Source organism: Cygnus atratus, chromosome 9 (genome assembly GCF_013377495.2).
Source record: "Cygnus atratus isolate AKBS03 ecotype Queensland, Australia chromosome 9, CAtr_DNAZoo_HiC_assembly, whole genome shotgun sequence".
In the NCBI taxonomy this organism is placed as follows: Eukaryota; Metazoa; Chordata; class Aves; order Anseriformes; family Anatidae; genus Cygnus; species Cygnus atratus.
Window position 1 is genome coordinate 11,404,701 of NC_066370.1, and position 27,278 is coordinate 11,431,978.

At 50.9% G+C, this 27,278-nt stretch overlaps 3 protein-coding genes across 5 annotated transcripts; 1 reads left to right on the forward strand and 2 right to left on the reverse strand.

Moving 5' to 3' along the window:
* Positions 1–2,400: 2,400 nt before the first annotated feature.
* On the reverse strand, positions 2,401–7,392 carry NRROS (negative regulator of reactive oxygen species). Its single transcript, XM_035544568.1, has 3 exons — positions 7,308–7,392; positions 4,918–5,041; positions 2,401–4,668 (listed from the first exon to the last, which is right to left on the reverse strand). Exons 2-3 carry the CDS (start codon positions 5,023–5,025, stop codon positions 2,707–2,709), a joined length of 2,070 nt encoding a protein of 689 aa, XP_035400461.1. The 5' UTR covers positions 5,026–5,041; positions 7,308–7,392; the 3' UTR covers positions 2,401–2,706.
* A 9,623-nt stretch (positions 7,393–17,015) lies between these two features.
* Positions 17,016–22,352, reverse strand: FBXO45 (F-box protein 45). Its single transcript, XM_035544572.2, has 3 exons — positions 22,068–22,352; positions 21,557–21,913; positions 17,016–19,591 (listed from the first exon to the last, which is right to left on the reverse strand). The coding sequence occupies exons 1-3, from the start codon at positions 22,350–22,352 to the stop codon at positions 19,406–19,408; spliced, it is 828 nt and encodes a 275-aa protein (XP_035400465.1). The 3' UTR covers positions 17,016–19,405.
* WDR53 (WD repeat domain 53) lies at positions 22,117–27,035 on the forward strand. 3 transcript variants are annotated; one of them, XM_035544571.2, is made up of 2 exons: positions 22,117–22,235; positions 25,741–27,035. In XM_035544571.2, the coding sequence occupies exon 2, from the start codon at positions 25,744–25,746 to the stop codon at positions 26,323–26,325; it is 582 nt and encodes a 193-aa protein (XP_035400464.1). In that variant the 5' UTR covers positions 22,117–22,235; positions 25,741–25,743; the 3' UTR covers positions 26,326–27,035. The 3 variants fall into 3 exon arrangements, with proteins under 3 accessions (XP_035400464.1, XP_035400462.1, XP_035400463.1); XM_035544569.2 differs by lacking the exon at positions 22,117–22,235 and adding an exon at positions 22,633–23,193; XM_035544570.2 differs by lacking the exon at positions 22,117–22,235 and adding an exon at positions 23,165–23,309.
* The last annotated feature ends 243 nt before the right edge of the window (positions 27,036–27,278 follow it).

Genomic DNA, 27,278 nt, shown 5'->3' on the forward strand with positions numbered 1-27,278 from the left:
AGCTTTGCCCAAGCTGAGCACTAAGCAATGGCTGAGGGATTCATGCCAGGAACCGCTCCATCTGCGGCATCGTGATGGTAGGAAGTGGGAGGCGACCAAGATCAGCAAGATCTCCCAGCAGGATGACGTACAGCTATGCAATTAGCTTTCAGTGCAATTAGCATCCAGGAAAATCACATGTAAGGCTTCTCATCGCAGCCAGCCTCTGCCCCAGCCAACCATGGCTTTCCCCACAGGGAGGAGACTGATCTCCTCCCACCCTGCGTCCTCAAACTGCCCCAGCTTCGTGTCGCCAGCTGGATCAGGAGCTTTTTAAACGACACGGGCAGGAGTGTCATTCAGTGTGGTTTACTCTGCAGGGCATCATACTACAGCCACCTTCCTACTGAGCGCAGTGATAAGGTGGTGGCTGTGCCGAGCAGCAGCCCCCGTTGTACATCAGATAAGGCTCCACGTGTTTTTTTCTGTTTTCAACTCTGCTCTCTCTGACTGAATGCCACTGGTGTAGCAGAGACAATGATCTCCTCTGTGGCCACAGAGCAAGCGGTTCCTTGCTGCAGAGAAAGCCCAGCAGCTTTGGTCTGCACCTCGGGAAGATCCCAGCCGTCGCTCCCAGGGCACTGCGGAAGCGTCACAGCCTCCGTGCTGGGCAGAAGGGCTGCCACAGCACACGGGGTGAAAGATCTGCCCCCGTCCCAAGGCACAGGTGGCGCGGGGCATCACAGAAATATTAAAGCATGGTGTTAAGTCTCACCTGTTCTCACTGCAAAACTCCTGCTTTGAAGATTTTGGTAACACCGTGGCATTAGCTCAGCAGAGGCCACCGTTGGAGGGGGCAGACAGCGTGGGTGCATTACCTCAGTGCTACTGGGGTGCCTGCCCCTGTTGAAACAACTTCCCTTGCTTTCCTCTAAAGAAAAAAAATAATATATGATCCTCCCCGGATTAGAGCAGCAGAGCGAAATGACGTCTCAGCCTCGCCAAGAGTGCCTTGGAGTTTCCTCCAGGGGTGCGATGGGCCAGCAAAAATACCCGTGATGATGCAAGAACCCGGCTGCAGAGTCTGGCCTGGAGGCATGCTGATGTGACATTTTGTTTCACTGCCTTGTTGGGCCAAGGTGTATTTTTTTTGTTAAATGGGCTCTAGGTTTGCTCATCATTAAATCTCTTTTTCTCACACACCTCCCACAGCAAGCTCATTTATGTTAATTTAGGCTGCATGGACGTTGTGCTTCCACTCCGAGTTTTGTATCTTGAGTGACACTGGCACCTCTCAATGCCTATTTATTAAAACCCCGTTCCTGCACCAGCTTTTCACGTGCATGTCACCAAATCCCAGCTACCTCCATGCCTGCTCACCCAACCGATTTTACCTTCCTGCTTGCCCACCCACCCAGAGCACAACATCCTCGCTCAGCTCTGGGAAGACAGGAGGGGAGGCAGCGCTGAAAGCCTTGCTGCAGTTGAGCTGAAGGCGCCCACCACTCCTGTCGCCTGCTGATCAGGCTGCTTCCCCTCGGCCAACCCACGCTGACTGCTCCCAATCCCAATGCACACACAATGGGCAGCAGCGGCCACCCAGTTGCCACCCCAGCACGTGGCCGTGCCCCCCGGCACCCTGCCAAAAGGAGAAGCAGCAGCTGCAGTGGAAGGACACATCCACATCCACATCCATCCACCAAGGCTGGAGCCCGTGGGGCTACAGCCATGAGGGATTCCCCAGCTGGCACCTGATTCAGTTCTGGCTATTTCTGTCTGAAATAGGGCCAGAAAACAGCCGTTTCCTGAGGTGGATTTGACAGTCTTTCCCGAGTCTTTCCAGCATTAAGCTGGCTCCCCTCCTGCAGCATCCCTGCCCATGGCTCCACGCTGGGGTTTCTGCACCCACAGGTTTTGCTTGCCCCATTTATCACAGGGCACGCCACGACTGGTGCCAGGAAAGATAAACATGATAAAAACAGTACTGGCAGTATAATTTATTCTTGTGTCTTTTGGTCAATATTTTACATTGTAGCAACTTGAGGTTCTTTCCAAGGGGCTCTTTTAGCCAGGATCCAAGCACCAAACACCAAAATGCCCCGCTGACACCACCTTGTCTCACCGCCATGCTGGGCACTGCCAGCAGCAGTGCCACAACCAGGGCAGCGTGAGATGGGGTTGGGGACTGTTCTGCTTGGGGCACCATCACTGTTTCATTCCTTTTTTTTTTTTAGTGATATATCCCACAGAGACATCCAGGCTGAAGTTTCAGTGACAAATCCAGCAAGACAGAGCTCTTGCTCTTACTTCTTTCACCTTCTGCCCATAGATTTCAACCCTTGCCCTCCAGAACCCACAAATGCAAAATGTTCGCCATGGAAGTTTCCAAGCACCGGGGCGGCTTTGGGGTTTCACAGCTCACACCAGGAGTCGACCAGAGGCTTCAGCAGTGCCAGTGCCATGCAGACATGTGCCAGGGTGGTGCATTGGCCCCTGGGCACGTCCTGTGGGCACACGTGAAGGGCAGCTGTGGCAGGGCCAATAAATAAAAGCAACCACCCTATATGGAGGAAAGCACTTCCCCGACGGGTAGCCTAGGGGCGAGGACGTGCCCAGAGCAGCAGCACCAAAACGCTGCTTCTCAGCCGCTCTGTCTCATGGCCGAGGTCTCGCCTATGCTCACCATCCCGAGTGCCACTGGCCCTTTCTCCTCCTCGTCCCCATCCATCAGTAAGGGCTGGATGCCCCGCATCGGCTCTTCAACATTTTTAGCAGCTTTTGCTTGAGCATGAGGAAGACCACAGCGAAAGCCACCAGGAGCGTCAGGCAGGTGGGCAGGGCGAGCACCAGGTAGAGGAGGGCCAGGTTGGCCACCTTCCAGCGGCAGGCCCGCAGGACAGTCTCGGGCAGCGCCCGGGCGCTCAGCGTCCTGGAGTCATAGCTGCAGGTCACCTCACGCCCGTCGGGGACACGCAGCTGCTCCACGCGCTGCAGGGACTCCCACCAGCCCAGCGTGCAGCAGTTGTAGGGGTTGCGGCTGAGGTAGAGCTCCTGCAGGCTCCTCACCAGGGGCATCCGTGCCACGTCCGTGGGTAGAGCCGGGAGGCAGTTGTCCCGGAGGTCGAGGCTGTGCAGCTTGACTGCGCTCAGAGTCCTGGGAAGTGTGGTCAGTGAATTCCCTGACAAGTCCAAGGCCACGAGGCTCTGTAAGGCAGAGAAGTCCACCACAGAGGAGGAGAAGCTGGTGTTCCGGAGGGACAAAACCCGTAGCGTGGCAGCAAGGTCTTGAAGCCACCCCGGGTCCCCAGACAGGGCCTGCTGGTTGTGAGAGAGGTCCAGGTGTGTCAGTGATGTCCCTCGGAAGGGCTGGCCGTCCAGTCCCCGCAAACCACAGCCAGCCAAGTAGAGGCGATTCAAGGTCTCGATTCCCCTGATGTCCACACAGGGAGGACTCTCCACCTCGCTTGCAACAGCCTGCTGGGGACACAGGTCAAGCCGGTTGCGGCTGAGGTCAACTGTAGTGATCTTCCCGGTGTAGGTGAAGACTTCAGCAGGAAGCACCCGCAGCCTGTTGGTGCTGAGGTTGAAGAGCTGCAGGCTGGGCAGGATGGCCCCAGCACCCACCTGCAGCTCCACAAGCTGGTTCTGGCTGAGGTCAAGGTCCGTCAGCATGGCCAAGGGGTCCTCCTCTGACAGGCGGAATGTCTCCAGGCAGTTCTGGTTGAGCTTCAGGTGGGTCAGGGAGGGCATCTTGGCCAGGAAGCCCTCCGGCAGGTACCAGAACTGGTTCTGGCTCATGTCCAGGAGGCGCAGGGAGGAGAGGTTGCTGTAGCAGACCTCGTCCCAGAGGTTGACCGTGGTAATGTTGGTGGAGTTGCCATCAATGATCAGGAACTGCACGGTGACATCGGCGAGGGAAGTGCCGTTGGGAAGACGCTGATAAAAGCTCATCTCATTGTCCTTCAGCAGCAAGGAGTGCAGCTTACTCTGCCGGGGCAGCACAGGGAAAAATAGGAGCCGGTTGTGGGACAGGTCCAGCACCTCCAGTTCAAAGAGATCATCACTTTCAAAGGCCAGAAACCACTCGATAATGTTGTGGCTGACATTGAGCACCTTGAGCTGGGTCAGGCCGAAGTCCACTATGCATGGCATGTAGTTATAAGCAATGTTGAGCCTCTGCAGCTTCTGCAGCCCTTCAAAAGCTTGGTCAATCTCAAAGATGTAGTTCTTCTCCAGGTTCAGCTCCAAAAGCTGCGTCAAGTTGGTGAAGACAGACGAGTCCAGCCTCATGATAATGTTCCTGGCCACTGACAAGGACTCCAAGGATGGCAGATTCAGGAGCAAAACCGATAACATGTCCTCAGTGAGGCAGTTTCCAGATAGATCAAGTGTCCGCAAGGCTGGCAAAGCAGAAAGAGCAGCTGCTGTCTGCGAGTAGTTGGTGAAGAGGAGGTTGTCTGCCAAGGAGAGCACGTGGAGGCCTTGGCTGCCCAGGAAGGCACCAGGCTCGATGAGCTTCAGTCGGTTCTTGGACAAGCTGAGATGCTTCAGCTGGGGGTACGGGAGCAGAGAGGCATGGCCCAGGACCTGGATAGTGTTGTCATTGAGCAACAGCTCTTCGATATCACCTTGAAGATTTCCTGGGACAGAGCTCAGCCATCTCCCAGTGCAGTCTGCGGTGCTCTGCACCTAAAGCAAGAAGCAGATATGCGACACCTCTTTGAGAAGGAGGAGACAGGGGGGATGAGAATTTTGGGGAGCAAAGCAGGGATGGAGGTGGTGGCTCCACAGACAGAGCTTCGACATCCCAGTCCAAGCCTTAGCTCCAGTGCTAGGCCAGTATCTGGAAGGCCAGGTCTGGAGGTGCTGAGGTGCCTGGGGTTTGTAGGGCAGGATCAGGAGATCAGAAGGGCAACGATTGTGAGAGTGAGGACTTACATGCTTGCAGCCACCAGGAGACACCGCCCAGGCTGCGCCCACCCCATTTCCCCATCCCGCTGCCAGCAGGACCAGAAGCAGGGAGAGACCGGGCAGCAGGGCCTCCATCTCAGCAGCGGCTCTCCTGTGGGGACAGAGGTGAGAGGGTCAGAAGCTCATCCCGAAAGGCCCGGCTTTCCCCAGGGGACCCACCGTGGCAGCAGTCGTGCACCCTCCTGCCCTCAGCACTTGCCTGCACTGCCCGGGATGCCCGGAGGTGATGGGCTCCTGCCGCAGCAGTGAGCACCATGCCCTGCTCAACTGAGTTGCGTGCTCAGCTGCAACCCTCGAGGAGAGGCTTCCTTGCCTCACAGGGCTCACAGCCCCCTCCCTGGTGCCCCAGTGCCCCCCAGGGTCACCAACCCCACTGCTACCAGAGCGTGTCCCCTCCAGCACCCATTGCTGCTGGCGGCCACCCCGAGGTGCCGGGGTGCAGCTGGGGAAGCGGCTGCTTTTCAATACGAGGGCCACGGTTGCTAATTTTGTGGAACCGGAGCTGATGGTATTTGCATCTGGGGAAAAGCTGAACCTCAGGCAAATGAGCAGTGAGGTCTTGCCGGGGGCTCGGCGAGCAGCGTTTTCATAACTGCCGGTGTTTGAAGAAGAAATCGGAGGTTATTTTTGGCAGACTGAGAAGCTGGAACCTCACGCCCCAGAGGAAGCCCAGGACGCATCCCGGCTCATCTCCTTCCATGGGACAGCCAAAAGCCAATGTGAAATCGGCGTTTATTAATCCAGGGTGGGGGTGGGAAGACCCTTCTCTGGGTGAGGTGATTTCTCCAGCCCCTCCAAGCCCTCACCGCCAGCAGCGCCTTGTGCCAGAGCACAGCACAGAGGGACCCCGCGGTGTTCTCACCACAGCACTGCTCCCCAAAACCCCACGGGCTTGGGCTGCAGTTCGGCAGTGGCACCCAAACCCCTCTGAGCCGCTTCCCCCCACCCCAGCTCACCCTTTCCCCCCCCACCGCCACCTCCTCGCAGCTCAGCTTTGGCCTCCCCCAGCATCAGCAGCTCCTTCCCCTCTGCGTCCCCCCGGCGGGGCCATGGGGTACCAGGGGCAGGTACTTACCGCCCGGGGCGGCACGCGGGGCGTGCAGCAGCACATCCTGTGCCCAGCGGCCCCTCCACCGCCACACTCGGGGGGCTCTCGGGGGGCCGAGGCTGGGGGTGAGCCGCTGGCTCCCTCTCCCACCCGCTCTCTGGCTCGGCGCTGAATTAGCCTTTGCGGAAGGAGCTAACGGAAACTGCAGTCACATGGAGGCAGCGAGCGCGGCGAGGCACTTCGCTTACTTGATCTTGGCACTCACACCCCGGGTCATGCACTCACAAGCAGCCCGGCAGCAAGGAGGAACCACGGGGTGGGCAGGGAGGGGGGCGCAGGCAGGGCCCCGGGGCTCGACACAGCCACTGTGCAGAGTCAGGGCCCTTTGGGGTTGGTTGGGTTTGGCTGCAGAGAACAGCCGCCGGCTGGGCGGCGCTGCCACAGGTGCTCCCCACATTGCGTCCCTCCAACCCCCTGATAGACCCGGGCTTTGACACGAGGCCAGGGATGCACTTCCCAGGGGGGAATTGTTCCCCTCGGCACCCTTGGGACACCAGCGCCCGGCCTCTTGCAGCACCCAGGTGAGATTTTTGGATGTTGAGCGAACTCCGGGGATGTTCAGCAAAGCCAGCGCCCAGGGTGCAAGTCTGGCCCATCCCAAAGCAGGGAGCTCCCAAGCACCAACACTGATGCAAAAGTCAACATGAAGGTGGGTTGAGCAGCTCAATCCCAGGGTCCTCACGCACCCCAATTCCCTGCTTAAGTGCGGCCAGTGATGGGGCAGCCAGCTTATTGCAGCACACCACGTATCCCCCCTGAGGGACCGCTGCCTGGGTCACCCCGACCCGCTGGACACCTGTGCCGAGGGGTCCTTAGGCTCCCGCAGCCAGTGCGCGTGACCGGGCAGATATGCTTATTTTTCTTTTTGCCTTCACTTTAAATTTCATTTCTTCTCTGGAAGGACACTCAGCGCTCCCACATCACTGACAAAAAAGCCCTGTGGTTTCATTTCCTGCATTTTCAAGGAAGTTTGAAGCATAAAAATCAAGAAGGAAAAGAGAGAAGCACTCGTGGGCCAAGCGAAGCAAAGCAGATGTCAGAAACTCCACAGCGGGGCAAGATTCCCAGGGTGTTGCTCGAGGTCACATGAAGCGCTGAGACCGGCCGATAACTACAGACCCACTCCTCGTCCCCAAAACCCTGCCACGAGCCCAGCCCACACCAAAACTACTCACCTGACAGGCAGAAAGGCAGGAGCTGGAAGAGATTCCCCCCAGGGCTGGGAAACCTTAATACCGAGCATCCTCACCTGCGACCATACACCGTTCCCCATTGATCCAGAGGCTCCTGGGAGAACTTTCGATGACATCCACGCAGTGCCACCAAGTCAGGTGGTGCCCCAAGGGTCGAAGCAGCCTCCTCTGCCAGCTCCTTGGTGGCCCAGGGAGAGAAAACTGTGTTTTATCCCACGCTTCATCCAGTGTCAGTGAATTTGGCCGGCCGAAGCCGAGCCCCCCACACCGCCCTTTTCGGAAAGCAGCCACACACCGGGGCCACTCCCCACAGCCCATCTCCACACACAGGCCCCTGGCAGCACCCTTGTTTTCACACTTTCCCCACATCCTGCAGCCCGGTGGTTCTGAAAAATGCCCCAAAGCTGCCGCTTGCCCCCCTCCTCTTCCTCTCAAGCAGCATCACAGGCCCCACTGCGAGCTCTCCCAGTAAAGACCAGCTGCACATTTGGGGATTTTTTTTCTTTTTTACTGGCACAATAAAGGCACAGGGATTGAGCTGCCAGTCTGACTGACTCTTTATGAAGCTTCAATCCAGCTCAATGGCACGGCTGGGCTAAAATGAAGGAGATTCGGCTTGCAGAGGTGCCTAAGTGTGCCGCAGCGACTCCTGCAGCTGCAGAAAATGATCAAGATCCTCCATAAGGTTTTATACCCAGCCTCCTCCATCCCATCTCCTGTCTTTTTCCCTTAACAGACCCTCAGGTTGTGGAGCTCAGATCCTGAGAAAAGGGGCAGCTCCGCCTGGTCGCTCCAGACCGCTGTACCCAGTGCCTGGGGGAATGGAGAAACTGCGACAGAAACCAGCAACCCACTGCCTCTGATGCCCAGCAGACACCAGTGTGCCCTTCTTTTTTCCTGCAAGAAATGTGATTTTTTTCACTGAATCTTTTTTCCCCCCCCAGCAAGACCACAGCCCTGGCCATTGGGGCGAAGTGAAATGGAAACATTTCTCCCCGGGCTGCATCTGCTGCCACAGCAGTGGAGAACTGGAGGGAATTAAATGAGCAGCTCCGCAGGGGAGAATGCTCAGAATCACAGAATCATTTAGTTTGGAAGAGACCTCCAAGATCACCTCAGGATGGTGCAAAGCATCCCAGGAAAGCCTCCAGCCGTGCTCAGTCCCCAGCTTTTTGCCCATCAAGGGAAGGATGTAGCATGAAAAGAGATGGGTGGAAGAAGCAGCTGCTTTGCGAGACATTAGATTGATACCTACAGAAACATGACAATGTTCAGGCTCGTGGGAAACCACAAACAGCATTACAGAAAACATTAGGAGGGCTCAAGACCTCAAAGCTGGTTGTATCAGCGGTCTGTCACCAGCAGCATCCCATCTGAGGGGCCAGAGCAGCGGCAGCAGAAGAACCAGCATCTCCCTTGAGAGACAGGGGTGGGAGAGACCCTGTACTCTGCCAGCCCTGGTGCCCCTCAGAGCAGGGCCTGTCAGATGCTGGGGGGTTCAGGTCATAAAAAAAGCCTTTTAGATGGGAAACTGTGTTTAAATACTGGCCGGGAAGGACTCAGAAAATTAAAGAAAATCCATCTTTAAAACCCACATCAAATCTTTCAAACTGCCACGTGGCTGAAGCGTGTACAGTGAATGCAAAGATATCAAGACAATGCAAATGAAGAAGTCCCTTAATTTAATCACTTGGTCTGGATACAGCAGCGCTACATGCTGAAGCTCTGCCCTATCCCAGAAGCTGCCAGGTGCCTGGCAGTTTAAGATGAAGTATGAGCAGTAGAAACCAAGAAACAAATCAGCAATCTATAATCAGCTTCAAAATCTTTTTTCTTTTCTTCCACCCTAGCTGTCGCCAGAACAACCTGCTTGCTTATTTACCCAGCCACCCTCTGTCTTCTTCCAAGGAAACACGTGCCAGCGCTGCTGTTAACAACTGAATTAAAACTTCAGGCTGCAAAGCCTTGGGTTTTGCAGCCGCTGCCGTGCCTATGAACGCTGCCACCAGAACATCCTCGGTTGGCCAGCTGCGGCTCCCGTGTTCCACTTTTACCCGCTCACTGCAGCAAAGCCCACCTTTGCTCCCCTATTTGCAGCCAGCAGGAGCCTCCCAGCTCACTCCGGGTTTTTTGGTGAAAAGAGGGGATCCAAAGGGGTCTTTAACTCTGGGTATCACTTTCCAAAGCTGCTCTGAAGGGAGCGCGGGGCTTCGCTTGCTCGCCTGCCTCTGCAGTGAGGCACCAGTTCTCACACTGACACCTGTGGGGAAGGAAACGACCCACCAGACCGGCACCGTGCCATGAGCCCAGCACTAGGGGCCCAGGCGAGCCGCCAGCATTTGGCCCAGGACCTGCACTCTAAGCAGGAGCTCGCGGCACCGCTGCCAGAGAGGAGCCCCAGTGCCTGAAGGGAGCAAGCATCCCCCAAGGGGCCCAGAGGAAGGCCAAGAAGGTCTTAGTAGAAAGCAAAAGCGTGTTTCTGGAAGCACAGCGTGGGAAGGAAGGGAAGAGGGGAGCCGGTCAGTGGCTCGGCCACATCCTCTTCCCAGCGGGCAGCGCCGGCCCCGGGCCAGATCCAGCATGGGCGGCTCCGTCCCTGTGGTCTCCGCTCTCCCTGCTCCCACCTCTGCCAGCGCACACAACATAAATGAGGAGGAAGTGGGCCGGGGAGAGCCGCAGAAGCGATCTCACTTCCCCCGGCCGCTGCCTCCCGCCGCCCTCGTCCACCCGCCATGCCCAGGCCGGGTTTGAGGCCTGCTGCCCGCAGGGGGCGGCTTCAGCCGGCAGCGTGCGGTGGGGCTGCGGGCCTCCGGCGGGGACCCACGGGAGATGCACGCACCTGAGGCCAGCGGTATAAGCAGCTGACCCATCCTAGTGCATTTACTGAAGGTTTTAGGGTAAAACTGCCAGGACTTGGAGGCTCTTTGATCACCAGAATGAGAAGGTATTGAAAGCTTCTGCCATTACATCACTCAGCGATGCAAGCTGGCATGAAAACCAGCTCCACTCTGCAGTCACACATACTCCCTTCCTGCTGCTGTTCTGCTGAAGAGAAGTGAGAAATTGTGTCATTCATGCAAAGGGAAGTGAAACTATCTCAGCTCCTGACCAAGCCAAGCACGTCCCCACCCTGCTTGCCCTGCCAGTCGGGAGGGCCGAGGGCCCTGCCTCACCACAGCACTCCGCAGGGCGCATTGCCATCAGCGCTGGGATCAAGCCACCACGGTCACCCTCCCAAGTCATCTTCCTCCTCCTTTGGGCTCAGCATCTCACCTCTCTGGCGCTTTTGGGATGAGTGACAAAGCCTGCTGGGTTTCAGGACCAGAGTGCCCGCTTGCACTTTGGGCATAGTCCTTGAACTTGTGTAAGAAAACAAAAACACGCCAGGACATGAGTTTCTGCATTTTTTAAACGGAGTCTAACCTGAAGAGGCATTGTCGTATCTGAGACCTCATCCCTGCAGCTGCATCTGGGAGATGCTCAGCAGAGGCTTTCAGGTTTCAATTTGACATTGTCCTCTCGCCCCCGTGTGCAAAGACTTAATGCAGGAACACGAGACAGGGAAAGTTCAGGCAGATGCTATTAATGCAGCAGATCCTCCCCTCCTGTGCTCCTTTTTCTCACCAAGAAGAGCAGCTAAAAGTCTTCATTTAACAGCTGATTGTACACTAAAAGTGAAATAAAAATATTTCAGCAGTTTACAAAGCATAAGATCCTACCCTAAAGCTCCGTAAGGGCTCAGATGCCCATCTCAGATGGGAGGAAACTGTTCCATCACCTGAGCACAAAACCCAACCCAACCGCACCACACAACAAAACACCCCAAAGAGGTGATTTCCCTGGAAATCCACTGCTTGTTGCTGCTGGTGGATAGAGGGGCTGCAAAGCTTTAACCACTACACTATTTGGGATACCATACAAAAAATATTTTAGTCAACATCCATTTCCTTATTGGCAGGTTCATCCAGCACTAAAAATACAAAGGTACATATCGATAGCCTTTTGGGAAGCTGGCAGAGCCCACTTGTTTAAATTACCATTTAAAAGCTGTTGGATATGGCTTACTTCTCCTAAGTGTAGGATGCCGAAGAAACACCACAACTTCATACCCTCAAGCACAAGCTCTCAGCTTCCAACCACTGAAGTCTTTCTTGTAGCTGCTGTAGTCTTTCTTGTACCATGCAAACAGGTACTGGGGGATTTTGTGGATGGAGTAAAATCCATACTCCCTCCCAGATTTAATATGTTATTCAGCTGCAGGGAGTCTAGGGAGGACTCAAGCACACAGCACACGCTCACCTACTTTGGTTGAAAACAGCTGAGTTTCCTGTTATCGATCAGCTTTGTCTTGCCTCAGTTTTCAACTCACCTACTGCAAACCAAAGCTGATGGACTGATTTAAGCAAAGAGAGCAGGACTTAAGGAAACCAGTGTGTCTTGCTGCAGGTACATAACTGTGCTTGAAGGTGTGCCAGGGAATGACATTTTGTAGCTGTAGCATACATGCTGCTGTAAACCAGCTGTTTTCACATCTGTCGCTGGCTTTATGTTTGCCTCTAAAGATGTGAAACCTGTGCTGTGCAAATGAGAGCAAGTTCACAGTCTGAATTCAGAAGTTCAAGAAAGGACAAAAAAAATAAAATCACTTTGCAAAACACACAGCAAAACACCTGGGGACAAAGCACAGGCCCTGAGCAATAAAACACCGTAGACCCACAAAGGTTGTGCGTCCCAGGACAGCCGTTCATTCGCATGCACTCAGTGCTCCTGCTGCTTCTGGATAAAATTACTGGAGGTTGAGCTGAAGAAACTGGGAGCTCATGAGAAGATCAGGCACTTCACACAGAAGGCAAGAACAGACAAGGTTGTACCTTCATACTATTCGCCATTCAAACACTGCCTGCAGGTAAACATATAACCAAAGAGCTTTTAACAATAGTAGAGCGATCTGGATTAAAAAATTAAAATAAATCAAGCAAACATGAAACAACTCCAGCCAGCTCACAACAAATCTGCGTGTGCAGGCACAGCAGGAAGGAGACACCCTTGTTCGTTCAGCTTGCAAAACTGCAGAAGAATAAACGCCACTTGCAATATACAGTGAGTTTTATTTTAAAGTCCCCCTTTGACAACTTTTTTCAACTGCAGTGGAATATTTTTATTTACTGATTTATTTAAAATAGTCTTTAGACCACAGATCACACATGCCTGAAAGGAAGAAAAGCAGGTCTGTGAATAAACAGACTGGTAAGTGACCGACTAGAGGCATGTTCTGCCACTGAACAGCAGTGGTGATGTTTGCTTTGAGCCTCCCAAATCCCCTCCTGCCTTTGCAGGTGATTGTGAAGTCCCAGCTCAGGTTATTGTCAGGGAAAATAAATCTTAATAAACTCTAATTTCAGGATCAAGGGTTCAAATGAAGAAGTATATTTCAAAAACTCTACTTCTGCATCCCCTGAAAAACCAAAAGCAGAAGGGGATAACGGAGGTAACATTAGCAGAGAAGGTTCCACATTAAACCCTAGTTTTGCACAAAGCTTTGGAAATTCAAGGTACGGGCCCCCACAGCGCTGTTAACTTTGCCCTCTTGTGGGGAGGTGTGAGAATTCATTCTCAAGTCACACTACGTATAACAGAATGAAAAACACGGCGTATAGGAGAAATTAGCAGATCCGGCATCAGCGCTGGAAAAGCTTTCAGTGCTCATTTACCACCTCGTTAATTTTTCCTTTAGACTGAATTATACCTCAGTGTGAGGTAGTCTAGTATCTCTTACAGAAACCAAGCACATCGTCCTCCTACCCATTTAAAAACCCATATTACAAATGTGAAAAAGGATCCCAGAACAGATTTCAGCAATGCACTTTCCTGGCCACAGAAGCCACTGAATTACCCGCATCATGCAAGAACTGCATGTGGAGAACGGTGGCACAGACAGCACTTGCAGTTGTGTTCTTGCCAGCATCCAGAGCTATTTATAACACATCGAGCTTCTGTAACCGTGGATGTATACTTGGAGGTGATCGGATCAGCGGGAAATTCCCTTCTACACAGCTGATGATGAAAGGCAGATTCAAGAGGGTAACAAAGGGAGAGAAGACGAGAAGACAAGGGAAAAAACAAACCACGGTCTGTAACACCTAAGGAAAGACAAGGAGCGCTTCCAAGTCCTAAACTTTAAGCAAAACGTTACAAACCAGCACCTTGCAGTTAAACAGGAGTGTTCCAGCAACTCCTGGCAGACAAAAAACATAAAGCTCATACAGGTAATAAAATAATAAGGTAATAAAGTCAAAATGAGGAATAATGTAAAGATTAGCTAGAACAAAGGTATCAGTACTGAAACCCAGAGGCTCAGGAATCACCAAGGGCTGGTTACCTCTCAAATACTTAGAGAAAACAAGTTTTATACGTAGCTGCATGATCAAACCATTACCAGCCTGAATGTTATTTTAATTCATCGCTGCTGTTAGCATCGCAGCGAAAATGGGAGAGAAAGAAATAGAGGCAGCCATCTGGAAAACACATCCCCTGTGTCAAGGAAATTTTAGAATATAGATCATCAGCAAACGAGGAGAAAAGCTAATGCATTCCAGTTGGGTTCAGAGGCAGAAGAATACGGACACATCCGAGGCAAGAGAAACGCAGCCTCAACACAGGGCTCACCGACACGGCCCACCGGATCAGGGCCATCTGCTCCCGGCCAGCTTTGTCATCTGAAACACAGCCAAAAGTTACAAAACCAAATGGCATTTGCCAGTAGAAGGCACACACAGGACTCCCAGAAATGCACACTCACTGCTGCATTTTAAGCAGAAAACATGGTTTTCAAAAAATCTCCCCAGCAGAGTGAATTTTCCCACAGCATTTTGATTTTTTTTAGTTCCTTCCAGCAAGGAAGGAATTAATTTTGATTTTTTTATGCTCCTCCCCATACATGAAGTATGACTAGATCAGAGGACCAACTGCTGATCTCCCACCAGTTTTCACGGCACACTTACATCTGCAAAAAGATCAGTGTTTTATTCAATTGATAAGCAAAATGCTCACTTATCAAAATAAACGGGATATCCTAAAGGATCCTGAAGCCTGTATCTGTCTGAGTTATGTAAGCCATGAACAGATGATGTTCCGCTTGACCACAGCAGTCAAATCACTAGCTGGGAAAGGGAGAATAATTCAAGCAGTTGTTTAGCTGACTCCAAAGTAACTTGCAGAATCCCTTTTTCCAGCACATTTTCGGCTAGCCAGCATCAGACCTTTTGACCCCTGAACAAGCATTAGCCAAAGTTTGCCACTTAAAAGCAAATTCTTGATGAAGAGATTTTGGGAAGTGCTTCAGAGCTCCCAACCACAACACCGTCTCCTCTGATTACTGATCACAGTTGCTCAGCCTCACACAGTATTTCTGAGCGTTCCTGCGTTCCTGGCTGAAAACAAGCCCTCCTCCAGTAGTTCCTGCAAGATGATCTGTTGAATCTGGTTGGTTTTGAGACGCTGCCCCATCCTGCAGCATGTTGCCCTGCTTTCAGTTACACCTCAGCTGTTTGGGCTTCAGCCATACATACCTACACAGGTGTTTAAGAACTTACCACGTTGAAAGCTCCAGGAGATACAGAGAGTTGTAACGCCGTCCCTCACCCACACGAGCTACCAAATGCACATCCGACCTCTCCTTGATGCTTCTACAACATCCAGCTAATTTTAGGTCAAATGAAATCACTGTCCTTGTCTGAACTACGCCCACAAGCTGCACGAAGCCCTGGAATTAAATTTACAACTGGCAATTGATCTCTTCTGGCAAAACAAGAACTTGGTGTCGCATGAGCAAAGTTCATCCACGCACGAGAACGTGCTCTGTGGGACCCTTGCAGACAGGACCGAATTCCTCCCCGACTCAGGCATCGCAGAAACCTTGCAATATACAACACTAAGAGCAGAAAAAGGTATTTGCCTGGCTTGTCTGCTCTTCCATTATCCCCTGGCAAGTACACACAATCCTCTATATATTTAAATAGTGCCCAAAGCATGCTGCTACATGCTTTTGTACACAGGTGGGAATGGGAAGGAAAAAAAAAAAAAAACAGGGCATAGAAGCCATTCTGATCCAAGCAACAGTAGCAGAACGCTGGACACGCTGGACAGCCAGTCCAAGGACCTACCCAGAACCAAGCAGCAGCCTGAAGCCAGCGCAGCCGAGCAGAAGCTAACATATCTGCACAAGCACCGCGTGAATCCCGGTAAGCAGGCATGCACTTGAGTCAGCAAGGCTTTTTAGTGCTCTTAGACTGAAAAAGCTGCAAAAGGAGTAAAAAGTAAACAGCAATGCCTTAGCAAAGGGCTTGACTACATGTATTAAATCTTACGGGTGTTAAATCTTTATTTCAAAATATCTCTTGAGCATGTCCCTCTTGAGCAGCCCGGAGGAAGCGTGCTGGCTGCAGCTCACGGAGAGGAGAGGTGTCTCCCGGCTTCCATGTGCTGCAGAATGGGCTCGGGCATGCTGCAGGACCCCGCTGACTCACATGTCCATGTCAGAAATCGCTGCTCCAGCTGCGTGATTCGTTTGGTACTCAAAGCTGCTCAGGAGACATGGGCGACACAGGAGGGGCTGACAATCCTGCTGTCCCACCAGCATGAACCACCACGAAGGTGGCAGCAGGGGGTGCCTCTTTTTTTTTTTTTTCCAAGGGCAAGCTAACCATCTGCTTTCTTCTAAGTACTCCAAGCTCAAAGTATAGAAGATGAATAAAATCAGTCTCAGAATGATCTGCCAAGTGAGAAAAGCTGCAAGCAAACAGCTGCCTGGTTAGTCAAAAGTCTCAGCTGTACATCACCGGCCAAATACACAGATGTATTTGTAACACGTACCCGGCTTAACAAAGGCTATTCAGAAATAACGAGGGAGAGGAGTTAAATTGGATCTGGTAGCACAGGTACCTTCACTTGTGCACATCTGGCTCTGCCACCTCTCTCTTAGAAATTTTTAATGGTGGTGAGCAAAAAGTTGAAAAGCACCTTCAAGCAAGCACACCTATGTAACACAGGCTAACAGAGTAACTATCGATGAAGTTTAAGGATTGCTCCGTTGTGTTCTCACTATCACACCTGCTTCCAGCGACAGCCCAAGTTTAAGACCTGCAAAATGCTGACAGTGAGCAAACACATCCCTGACACAGCAAAACGCTCTGCAAAGTTTAATTTTAATAATCTGAATAATAATGGGGAGAGAAAGTCCACCATCAAAACATACTTTCATTAACTACCACTGCTCGTCTTCGATCTTGTTGCTGCGGAGTAGAATTCAACCTGGAATCCTTACTTTTTCCTGTAAACACCAAGAAATACTGCACTTCCATACTGAAAGCTACAGAAAGAGAAGCTGAGCAGCTATGCTCGGAAAGAAGGCACCTCTGTTCGGCAGCAGGGCAGTGCAGCCTCAGCAGCGAGCACAATACCTCCTCTGCTGCTCGGTAATTTGCGTCAGGAGACCTCCAGCTGCTAGGAAAGCCTTTTCCCATGTTGCCACACGCCAGCACCCCCGCCTCAGAGGATGTAATTTCACGAGCACAGCTATTAAACTACTGAGTCTTCAGGTCCTCGTAACCACCACCCAGATGTCTCTTCATGCAGCAGATCACAGGGTCCCAGCGTCGTCATCTTCCTGACGATAAGAATTTTTGTTTGGACACACCAAACTGCTACTCCATTTTTCCTATCAGCACACCACAGATGTCATTACAACAATACACACAAATATACCCTTCTGAATTATAGCAGAGTTTATTTTAATATTTTGTACAGCCAGCATTGGTCTCCAGGAATAAGTTATAGTCTTACATAAGTGAGTCCCCCCAAACCCACCCTCAAGGAATGTTCAACTTTCACCATTTCTAATTTAGAGGGAAATTATTTATAGGGCAAGACGCAGTCTGAAGAATGGAAATCAATCTTAATTTGTGAATGAAACTCCTCTGAAGCTCTCAGGGTTTACTTACATCTAATTGGATTCGTGAGCCAGCGCAGCGGTCACATTTTTCAAGACTGCGCCAACACGTTCACACCTCAGTGAAGATGTTACTTTCAGAAACGGGACAGGGTTTTGTTTCCTTTTTCCTACCTCATACCACATGGTTCTGCTATTTAGACATGTTCCCTACAGTCCAGTACAATCAAAGTTTGTAACTGACTTTTCCAACAGGTACTCACTTCGTGCCAGTCTCACTCCATTTATTCAGTCGCTCTCAGTACCATTTAAGCATCATTTCTCACTGCATATTTTGTTTCTTTAACACAGCCAAGAGGAACTGACCTCAACATTGCCTTTAAGCAATAAACAACACATAAAACAAATAAATACTTTTAAATCCTTTTAAATGGTAATAACGTGTATACTCTGTTCCAGTGCAGAACCTGCTTATCTACTGTGTAAAAAGCACTCCAAGGAGAGCTCTGCAGCAGCAGGCTGGGCACCTCAGTCACCTGCTCGTGCCACTTTCGTCACGTCACTTGAGTACTGGGGGGTAAACGAGCACAGCCTAAGAAAAATTCCCCCCTGGCTCAGAGACTTGTCAGTGTCCGAGGTCAAGCAATTCACATTCTGCAATGCAAATAAAACAAAATGAGGTTGTATAAAGACTTCCTCCACCCTCTCTGAACAGCACACCATCAAAAACTCCAAAACAGTCCAATTCGCTCTGTGAAGCTTTGGGAAACACCAGTGAACGAGAAGTGAGAGCCGAGAGAGAACCAGAGGGCGCACAGGCTTCAGTCCCTGTTTTAAAAGGAGCCCTTCTGCAGCCCTCTACAGACCTTTCCACCTCAGTTTCCCCAGAAAGCAGCTCCTTCCCATACCCCTAAGCTGCACAGCCTCTTCAGCTTGCACGTGCCAGAGCAGCGGCACACCAGGCAGCTTTTTAAGAGGATTTTAGAAGAACAGTGCAAAGTAAAAAGCACAAACATTGAACCCAATCCAGAATCCCCATCAAACGGAGGCGAGAATTCTGACAGTCCTGACTGAAAACTGGCAAGTGAATACTTGGGTACCGAGGGATTTTATAATTAAAGGTGAAGTCGTAAAGCCTTGAAAAGCCATTTAAATTGAAACTAAGATCGACTAAGAAGCTGAACGTTGCCTCCTCATTCTTTTGAAACATTTCACTACAGTGATTAGAAAGCGTAAGAACGCTTTTAAAAGCTTGTATTTTTTGACCTCGAAAGGAAGACAAGCTCAGCACTGTGTTGCAGCTTCCTTTCTTAAAGGTGGACCATGAATTCTGGCAAAAGAAAACTTCCAGGGCACACTTTTTGCATTTCCTACAGAGAACAAAACTATCGTTAAAGCTACAGAAGCTTTCAGCTACACAGAAAATGAGCCAATGTAGCACCGTACTCCACAAGAGCATCCCAAAATGCTTTACAATACAACAGAAGTACATTTACATGAATGTTATACACCTGTCCAAGGTTTTTCTGATGCCATGTAGTGGTTTGTTTTTTTTTCCCCTTTAAGAAATTATATTCCAGTTAGAATAAAGCAAACCCTTTCTTTTGTTTTAACTGTTCTTTTCAACATGGTCTATATATACAATTCTTAAAATACACTTAAAAATAGCTGCACACATTTTATATCATTATACTGGAGAAGGGCAGTCCAGACAGACCATGCTTCTCAGTATGTTAAAAACTGTAAATAAAACCCAACCAGACTTGCTCTCCTCTGGTACCCACGTCGGCCCAAAGGAGGGAAGGAAAGGAACAAGCAGTTTTAAAATGGGAGTCTTTCACAAAACACGCTACTTACAAATCTCAGGTTAATTTCCTCAAGCAGTTTTATATCAAATCCTTCGTTAAATATTTGAGGTCACACACTGCCATCTTAGCAATGAAATCTGTTGCAACATGCATGTGTCAGCTTCCCACTCAACCAACTGCAACCCTGAGGATTTTTCTGGCCTGGTAGAAAGAGGAAATGTAACACAATTCCTGAAGTATGGCTGGTCCTCCGTTTCAAAATTCTGTACGGTTTCCTTGATGGTTCTTGGACACACACCCACACTTTTTTTTTTTTTTTAATACACGTTTCCCTCTAACCAACATGCAGATTTCTCCTCCCAGTCATCCACATCTTGATGTCCCAACGAAACAATCCATGTCATCCATCCAAAGGTTTTCCCAGGTAGACCAAAGTCACTTCTGTGTTACCGTACACAGCAGACACTGCCGGATACAGGCAAACTTTTGGCAGTCCTCTGAACGCAACTCCCAAGAACTCATAGCCCCTCTCAAATGCTAACGTTTTGTCTTCCATGTCCAGGATAACTCGAATCCTTTCACCTATCTGGAAACAGAGGTAGGAGAGGAGGGAGGAAAAAAAAAAGAAAAAAAAACAGTCAACATACTCAAACGGAGACACAAAAATAAAGCAAAACCCACACGTATTACAGCAGATCAGATTAAAGCAAGGCTCTCCTTTTTCTCATTACCACGTTATTTTTACGACAGGAATTTCTCAATTTCTCTCGTATGTATTAAGATCCCAAATACCTCTTCTGCATGTCTCCAGTGGGCAGATTGTATCTCAACACCTACACGATGATCAACATAATCCTTCACACCTGAACCTTGCGACAGCACCGTGAGCAAGTATACGGTGCAGTTTCTGCTTCGAAATACCGCAGAAATCTGGGAATTTTTGAACGGCCTCCGCCCAAAGTTACCTGTATTCTGTATCTGGTTGTTGTTACCACTGACCTGTAAGGTCCGCAAAGAGCAATTTTAAAGTCAACGAACTTGATTTAAAAAGGTAACCGCCACAGACAAAGCATACTCAAACATACTCCTGATCGCGCAAGTACTGTCACAGGCATTCCCTGACCAAGGCAGAAAGAAGTTTCAGTGCGAAGTCTGGGCAAAGTAAGCATGAAAAACCTCAAATAGATATACAGAGGCAAGCCAAATCAACACCGAATGCAAGAAGAGACTTGGAGCAGGGCGTACACAATGCTCCCTGTATTTATCTAGTACTTACTATTTTCAACTATAAACAGAAGTCGCAGGCACCAGCAGCAAACACAGCATGATATAGCACAAACTTCTTATCCCTGCCAGCCAACCGCAATGCTGGGGATTGCTTCCAGCCAAGACATTTTTTTCTTCGAACTGACGCTAACGAATTTCTATTACCTTTAAGTATGTTTTCCACGAGCAGATCACTGTCCATTTCTTACCAAGCATAAAATACTTTAAAGGATCACCAGTTTGGGCTCTCAACGATTTTTAAGAAAGCAGCGACTGCAAGCACCATTCACCCTTGAGTCCCCACGAGAGTTTTCTTAGCTTTAAAACCCTTCCTCACCCCGTTGCTGCAGAAAGGCCTAGTCAGGGACAGCAGGAAGTGACTGCAAATGGGCAAGCGGTGCAAGGGCTGAGCCAATTCACACGTCAGGAGACGTGAAATCTAAATGTCTTTAATTATATTATTTTCAGTTATTAATTGCAAAAATGGCAGATACAGCTTCTAGACAGAATTAACTGCTTGGCAGTGAACTTTTATGTGAAATTTATAAATATAAAGTAACAGTTAATGCAGAGATCTTTACACACAACTGACACGCAAGGCGTTATTCGTACCAACCCATGACATTACCAGATGGGGATTTTACTGCACACAGCTTAAGTTGCAGTGTGAGGAAATCCAGCAGTCAAAATGTGGCTGTGCAAGCAGCCAGAGGAACAAAGGTAAACACTTCTAGAGAGACAAAAAGGTAGCACTTACTCTTTAATAACCTGAAATTATCTGGACTTCATAGCCCAGCTGAAGGACGTCAGCTACGGGAAGACCGCCAGAGAGCAAGCAAACAGCACTCAGTGCCACTGCGGGGTTTTGCAGGAAGGCTCTTACCTGACCGCTAGCCTCAGCTCACAAAAGGGTGAAACACCTACTGCATGCGGCCACCTTACCGCGGGGCAAAGCCTTACTCCAGAGAGCTGAAACAGCCTTGTCAGCTTTTGCTTTAAAAACCAACGTGGTGTTAAAGCACCACCCACGATACACGGGCCTCGCCTGATATTTGAGACAGAAGCAGGGAGATGACAGAGGACCAGGCAGGCTGAACAGGTGTAACATAAGGAAGGGGTAACCAAGGAGAAGAAGCCTCGCAAGGTAAAATTGCCTACCTTCTGCAGGGATGGCAAAGAGATGCTCAGATGGGCACGCAGGCCCAATTCAGCAAGCAGCTGCGAGGCGCTAGGGAAGCCGGCCCCGCAGGCCAGCTGCCAGCAGCCCGTGCCAAGCCCCGCTCACCTGGTATTTCGGCGCGTTGTTGCACTGAGGGAAGCTGCCGTTGACTTCCCCGTTGTGCAGCAAGTTATTGTCCACCAGGTTCCAGCCCCAGCTCTGGTCGTCGCTCCCCAGCAGGGCCACGTAGCCCTGGCACTGCATGGCCGCCCGCTTCGTGGCGATGCCGATGACGGCCACGGTGCCCAGCGGGCCCTCCCACCACACCTCCCAGGCGTGGCGGCCCTCGCTGAAGCCGATCTTGGTCCTGGCCCCGTCCGTGCTCTGGGCGATGGGGTTGCGGTGCAGCGTGAAGCCGTTCTTCTTGATGTAGACGTTCCTGGAGCAGTCGTTGGTGCTGAAGGCGTGGTGGAAGGCACGAACCTAGGGCGGGGGGGGGGGGGGGGGGGGGGGGGGGGGGCGGTAAAGGTGAGGTAAAACCCCCGCTGCTTTCCACCCGCCCCGCCTCGCTTCTCCACGGGCTCGGCCCGAGCGGCTGCCGGGGCGCCCGTCAGGCCGCGGCGGGGCCCGCGCTCACCTTGCCCTTGTAGGTGGGCACGTTGCAGAGGATGTCGGTGCGCAGCGCCTCCTCCGCCAGGCAGCGGGCGGCCAGGCTGCGCCACACCTCGCTGTTCTCGTCGCCGTGCAGGACGCGGTGCCACAGCTTGCACACCAGCGCGCAGCTCCGCAGCTCCCGCAGCTCCAGGTAGGAGAAGACCAGCTCCAGCACCCGCCCCGGCAGCCGCCACCCGGCTCCCCCGCCCGCCGCCGCCGCCGCTACCGACGACGACGACGACGCCGCTCCCCCGGGACCCGCCGCCATCACCCCACCCCCCCACCCCCCCCCCGGCCGCGCACCGGCTCGGCCGCCCCTCAGGCGGCGGGGCGCGGGCAGGGGGCTCGGAGCGGCTCGGGGCGGCTCGGGGCCGCTCGGCCTCCCTCAGGCGGCGGCGGCAGCGGGCCCGTCCCCAGCGCTCCGCCCGCCCGCCCCGCGCCGCCCGCCCAAGGCCTCAGGGCGAGGGGGCGCGCGCGGCCGGCGCCGCCATCACAGCCGCGGGCCGCCCGCCCCGGCCCGCCCCGGCCCGCCCGCCGCGCATGCGGAGGGAGGGGACGGAGCCTCCCTGAGGAGGCCGGGAGCCGGCAGCCGGGCTCGGTGCCGCTCCGCCGCCGTCCCCCCCAGCCCCGCCATGGCGGCCCGCTGGGCGGGCGGGCACTCCGGCGCCGTGCTGTGCCTCGGCGCGAGCCGCGAAGGGCTGGTGGCCTCGGGAGCCGAGCGGGGCGAGCTGGCGCTGTGGGGCGGCGGGGGAGTCCCGGCGGGGCGGCTCCAGCTGCCCCCGGCAGACGACGTGACGGCGGTGGCCTTCTCCCCGCGCTGCCCCAGCCGCCTGTACGCCTCCCACGGGGCCGCCGTGGTCGTGCTGGACGCGCGGGCCCTCGCCGAGCCCGTGGAGCGCTTCCAAGTCAACGAGGAGGAGATCAACTGCCTGGCGGTGAACGAGGCCGACGGCTTCTTGGCCGCGGCGGACGATTCCGGGGCAATAAAGGTGGTGGATCTGGAAAGCAAGAAAGCCTGCCGGTCCCTGAGGCACTCAAACATCTGCTCCTCCGTTGCCTTTCGCCCTCAGAGGCCGCAGAGCCTCGTCTCGTGCGGACTGGACATGCAGGTGATTTGCGTGCCATGGGCAGAGGTTAGAGAGGCGAAGCGGTAACCACGTGTAGCGAGGCACCGGCACGCCTTCACCGAGAGCCCCTGGAAAACCCTCTAACTTTTCCGAAGCAGGTTTGGCAGGGGCGGTAACAGCGCGGGGCTTTCTGCGCCGTAACCTGGCAGGTGCTCTCCCAACCCTCCCCGTGAGCGGCTGCAGTGTGGAAGCGGGTGGCTTGCGGGGAACTGGGAGATGGCGCAAAGCAGGCTGCGGCCACGGCGCCTCTCTGTGTGGTGGAGCAGAAGCAGGAGTTGTCCCTGGTGACCAGCTGTGGCTGCAGACAAAATGGGGATAGTTAGGAAAACAAAATGCCTGAAGCAGACAGGGTGCTAGCAAGAATGCTTTAATGCAGAGAGAGAAATATCCGTCCATTGTAAGGATGAACACTTTTTATAAATTTATCCCTTTTTGCAGTAACCTCTTGGAAGCATTGAATGTTCTTTGCCTTTCCACTTGATGGGGCAGAGAAGCGTAAAACTTTGTCCTTTGCAGAAGCATCCTTAGAACAAACCATGCTAAGGAATTAGCAGAGTCTTGAATTACATTGCCGAAGCTGACCATGCGCAATAGATGGTTTTTGGTAGCTTCTTTCCAGTGATTGAGACCTGATCGCCTTCCTGTTTCAGCCTGAGATTAAAACTCCCCTCTACAAAGGTTTCCATGGTTCTAGTAGCATTTGGGGGAAATTTCCTTTGACAGCATCATGCATCGCATGTTCTTAAAACCATTTTTTTTTTTCATTTTTAAAGCCACTGTTTTTAAAGAAAAAAAAAAGTTGGTTGATAGAAGTCTGATTTTTTGACTGTCAGATTTAAAAAAAAAAAAAAAACTCAAAATTTGTTCGGCATTGACTAAAAGATTTTAAATGAAGTATTTGAGAAACTTCTTTTCAGGGGTACTGAAGTATCAGTCTGAGAGTAGGAAATGCACTCAGCACCTTAAACTGCTTGCTTAATTTCATATGCCTAAAATACAGCATCACAAGCCTATGGCTGGAACCTTTTATCATAATTTTAACCATTTACATACTGTTTTTGTGAGAGCAAACTGGTTATTTGTTGTGACTCTTTGTATGTTTTAGTGCAGCTCAGCAAATGAGTTGTTAGGTGAAAGTATCCCCAAAATAGTAGACATTTGTTAGTGTTCTTCTACAGTGAAAAGTGTATTTTTCTGCTTCAGGGCTGGCTGTAAGATCTGTCACTTCTCAAAGAGAAGCTGAGTTGCAGGATTCTGAAGTGCTGAGTTGCAGCATGTGTTTGGACAAGTCACCAGCTCTATGAGTACGGAAACATTTTCTGGGTTCGTGTGTCAAACTCAGCAGCTGATGAGAACTGAAAATTAGGTCACTGGCGTTTTTTTCAGAAGTGCCACAGAAATGGGGAAAAGGCCACGAGGACAGAAAATACTTAGTTTGCATAAAACTTGCCACTACTTGTTAAACGCATAAAGCTGCTGCAGCGCTGTCTGTGATGAGAATGGGAGTGTTTGGCTGAAGCAGTAAGACCCAGCCCCTCTGACTTACTCTGCTCTGCACAGTCATCACGGACGAGTTTTCCCTTTCATTGGTAGCCAAGTAGTTTTAATGCAGCAGCAGCAGGGACTGCTGAAACAGAAAGTGAAAAGCAGTATGTTTTGGATTCCAGATAAGCAAACAGCATATCAGTACTGAATTAGACAGACTTGGGCTTTGATATCTGCTGGCCTTGCAAGTAATCATCATCAATTCATACTGTAGAAGTAACAAGAGTATAATTTTTAACAGATGCCATTTAAATCTACAATACTTGAATTGCTGTGAGGCAGAAGCATCTGAAGGAATGGTTTTTGCTTCATAAGCAGCTTGGAGGCAGGGTGGTATTTCAAAAGCAAGTTTAAAAGCACCACCTACCTCTACCTTATCAGGAAATGCGTGCTCTTCCTTAATAAGGTAACAGGACAAACCAGATGTACTGATTTGATATAAAAAGTACAGAGAGATCTGTTTAAAATGGACGGTCTGAACTACTGTTTACCTTTTGCTATTCCATTTCTCAAACACAGGAGAGTGAGAAAGTGATTGTTTTAGAATAATTATGCAGCAGGGACGGAACTAAAATTCAGAATCATAAAGCTCTCTTTTCATTCACTGCTCGTGTCCTGCCTTTTAAATAATTAAGATGTGCAGTATATCATGATTACTACTGCCGAGATGAATGGAAAAGCTTTTAGAACAGCTTTTTCATCCATCTCATGCTCTGAAGGCCTGAGTCATTGACTCTGCTGGGAAGGGCACTGTGATGGCTTGCAGAGTGTGCCGTGGAGATTTGTCTTATTTGGCAGGTGAAGATCAACCACTTCTCACAAGAGATCTTGGGTCTCTTGCACTCATACACAGTCCTTGCTCTGCCAGAGCAAGAATTAGTGGTTTCTTTTGCTATTAGTAAAATGATCTGATTCTACCTAAGAATCTGATGCTACATCTTGTGTCCTTCGAAGTAAAACGGATTTTTTTTTTCCCCCCCCAAGGTTATGCTGTGGAACCTGCAGAAAGCTCGCCCCCTGTGGACCACAAACTTGCAGGAGTGTGAAACAGAAGACAATCCACAGTCAGCTGGCCAGCTCTTTAACCCTCCACTTGCACATTCCCTGTCTGTCGCATCATGTGGCAACATCTTTGGCTGCGGAGCTCAAGATGGTAAAGTTAGAATATTCAGAGTCACTGGTGTCAAGTTCGAACGTGAGCTGGAGTTTAAAGGTCACAGCTTAGGAGTATCACAGGTCCTCTTTATGCCAGAAACATACTGGTTGTTGACTGGGGGAAACGATGGGAAAGTCTTGCTCTGGGATGTCAGCGGTGATGTGGGAAAGCAGCAGAAAAGCCCAGCAAAGTCCCTCCAGAGAAGGAAGGCCCAAGCACCTGCTTCCACCAGAAAAGATGGAAAGCTCAACAAAGCAGCTTCAAATGACCATGCTAGAATTTTACCAAAGCTAACCATTGAGCATGGAGAGAAAGTGAACTGGCTCACGTGCACAGAGATCAAAGGCTCCAGGAGAGTATTAGTTGCTGATCAGAGTAGTTCTATATCTGTTTATCCGTTGCCAGAATCGTAGCCACTGAAACGCTGACAAATTTGCAGCGAAGAATCATTCCTCAGCATTTGAAATATGAGTCCAGTTAAATCCATCGACGGTGGGTTGAACAGTGACCCCTGCTGCACCCTCAGCAACGGCAGGGAGTTTGCTGTGTTCTCACACAAGCACTCGTGATGTAATTGGCCTGGTGCTCTGTTTTCAGCAGCTTGTGGTGTTCGCTGCAGCTGCTCTTTAAAGGTTGGCGATTTGTGTCCTGAACTTAAGTGAAACTGATTTCAATAGATTTAAGGATAATATTAGTGCATGACTGACCTGACATAATTAAGGTTGGAGGAATAAATTCGTGCTAGCAGGGAAATCCACAATGCTAAATGAGGATGCTGAGCAGTAACAGTTGCAACTGGCTGAGCTCCTTGCCTTTGCAACTATTTCAGTGCTTTACTTTAATTTCCCTGTTAAACTGTGTCACAGTTAGCTTGAATTGGGTCTAGTAGAAATATGTTTTTCATTATTTTGCATATAAGACTAGAGAAGCATCAACTAACTAACGAGTAATCAGAGTACTTAGTCATTGTCAATTGGATTTTTTCACAGTGCAGTAAACAAAGGAGCAGGAGAAAATGGTAACATCTGTTTAATGGGTCAGCTGTCGTAGGCATTTAGTTGTGTGTATCCCAAAGAGAAAAATAACTATTACCTTTGTCTTAATAAATGCTTTCTCTCACTGCTCCCATGTGTTTATACTCTCTTGTTAAGCACAGGTGCTGTGAAAATTGTCAAGAAGTGTATTTTATAGCCCATCAAGGGGTAAACCCAGAGGGCCAAATGCACTGTTCTTCACACCCAAATACTTCCACTGCCTTCCCAAAGCTGTTAGAGACACTACAAGCAGAGCTTGGTAATTACGGCTTGTTAGAAACATCTCTTAGTTTGCAAGTTGAAGGTGGGGAGAGTGCAGCTACATGGGAATG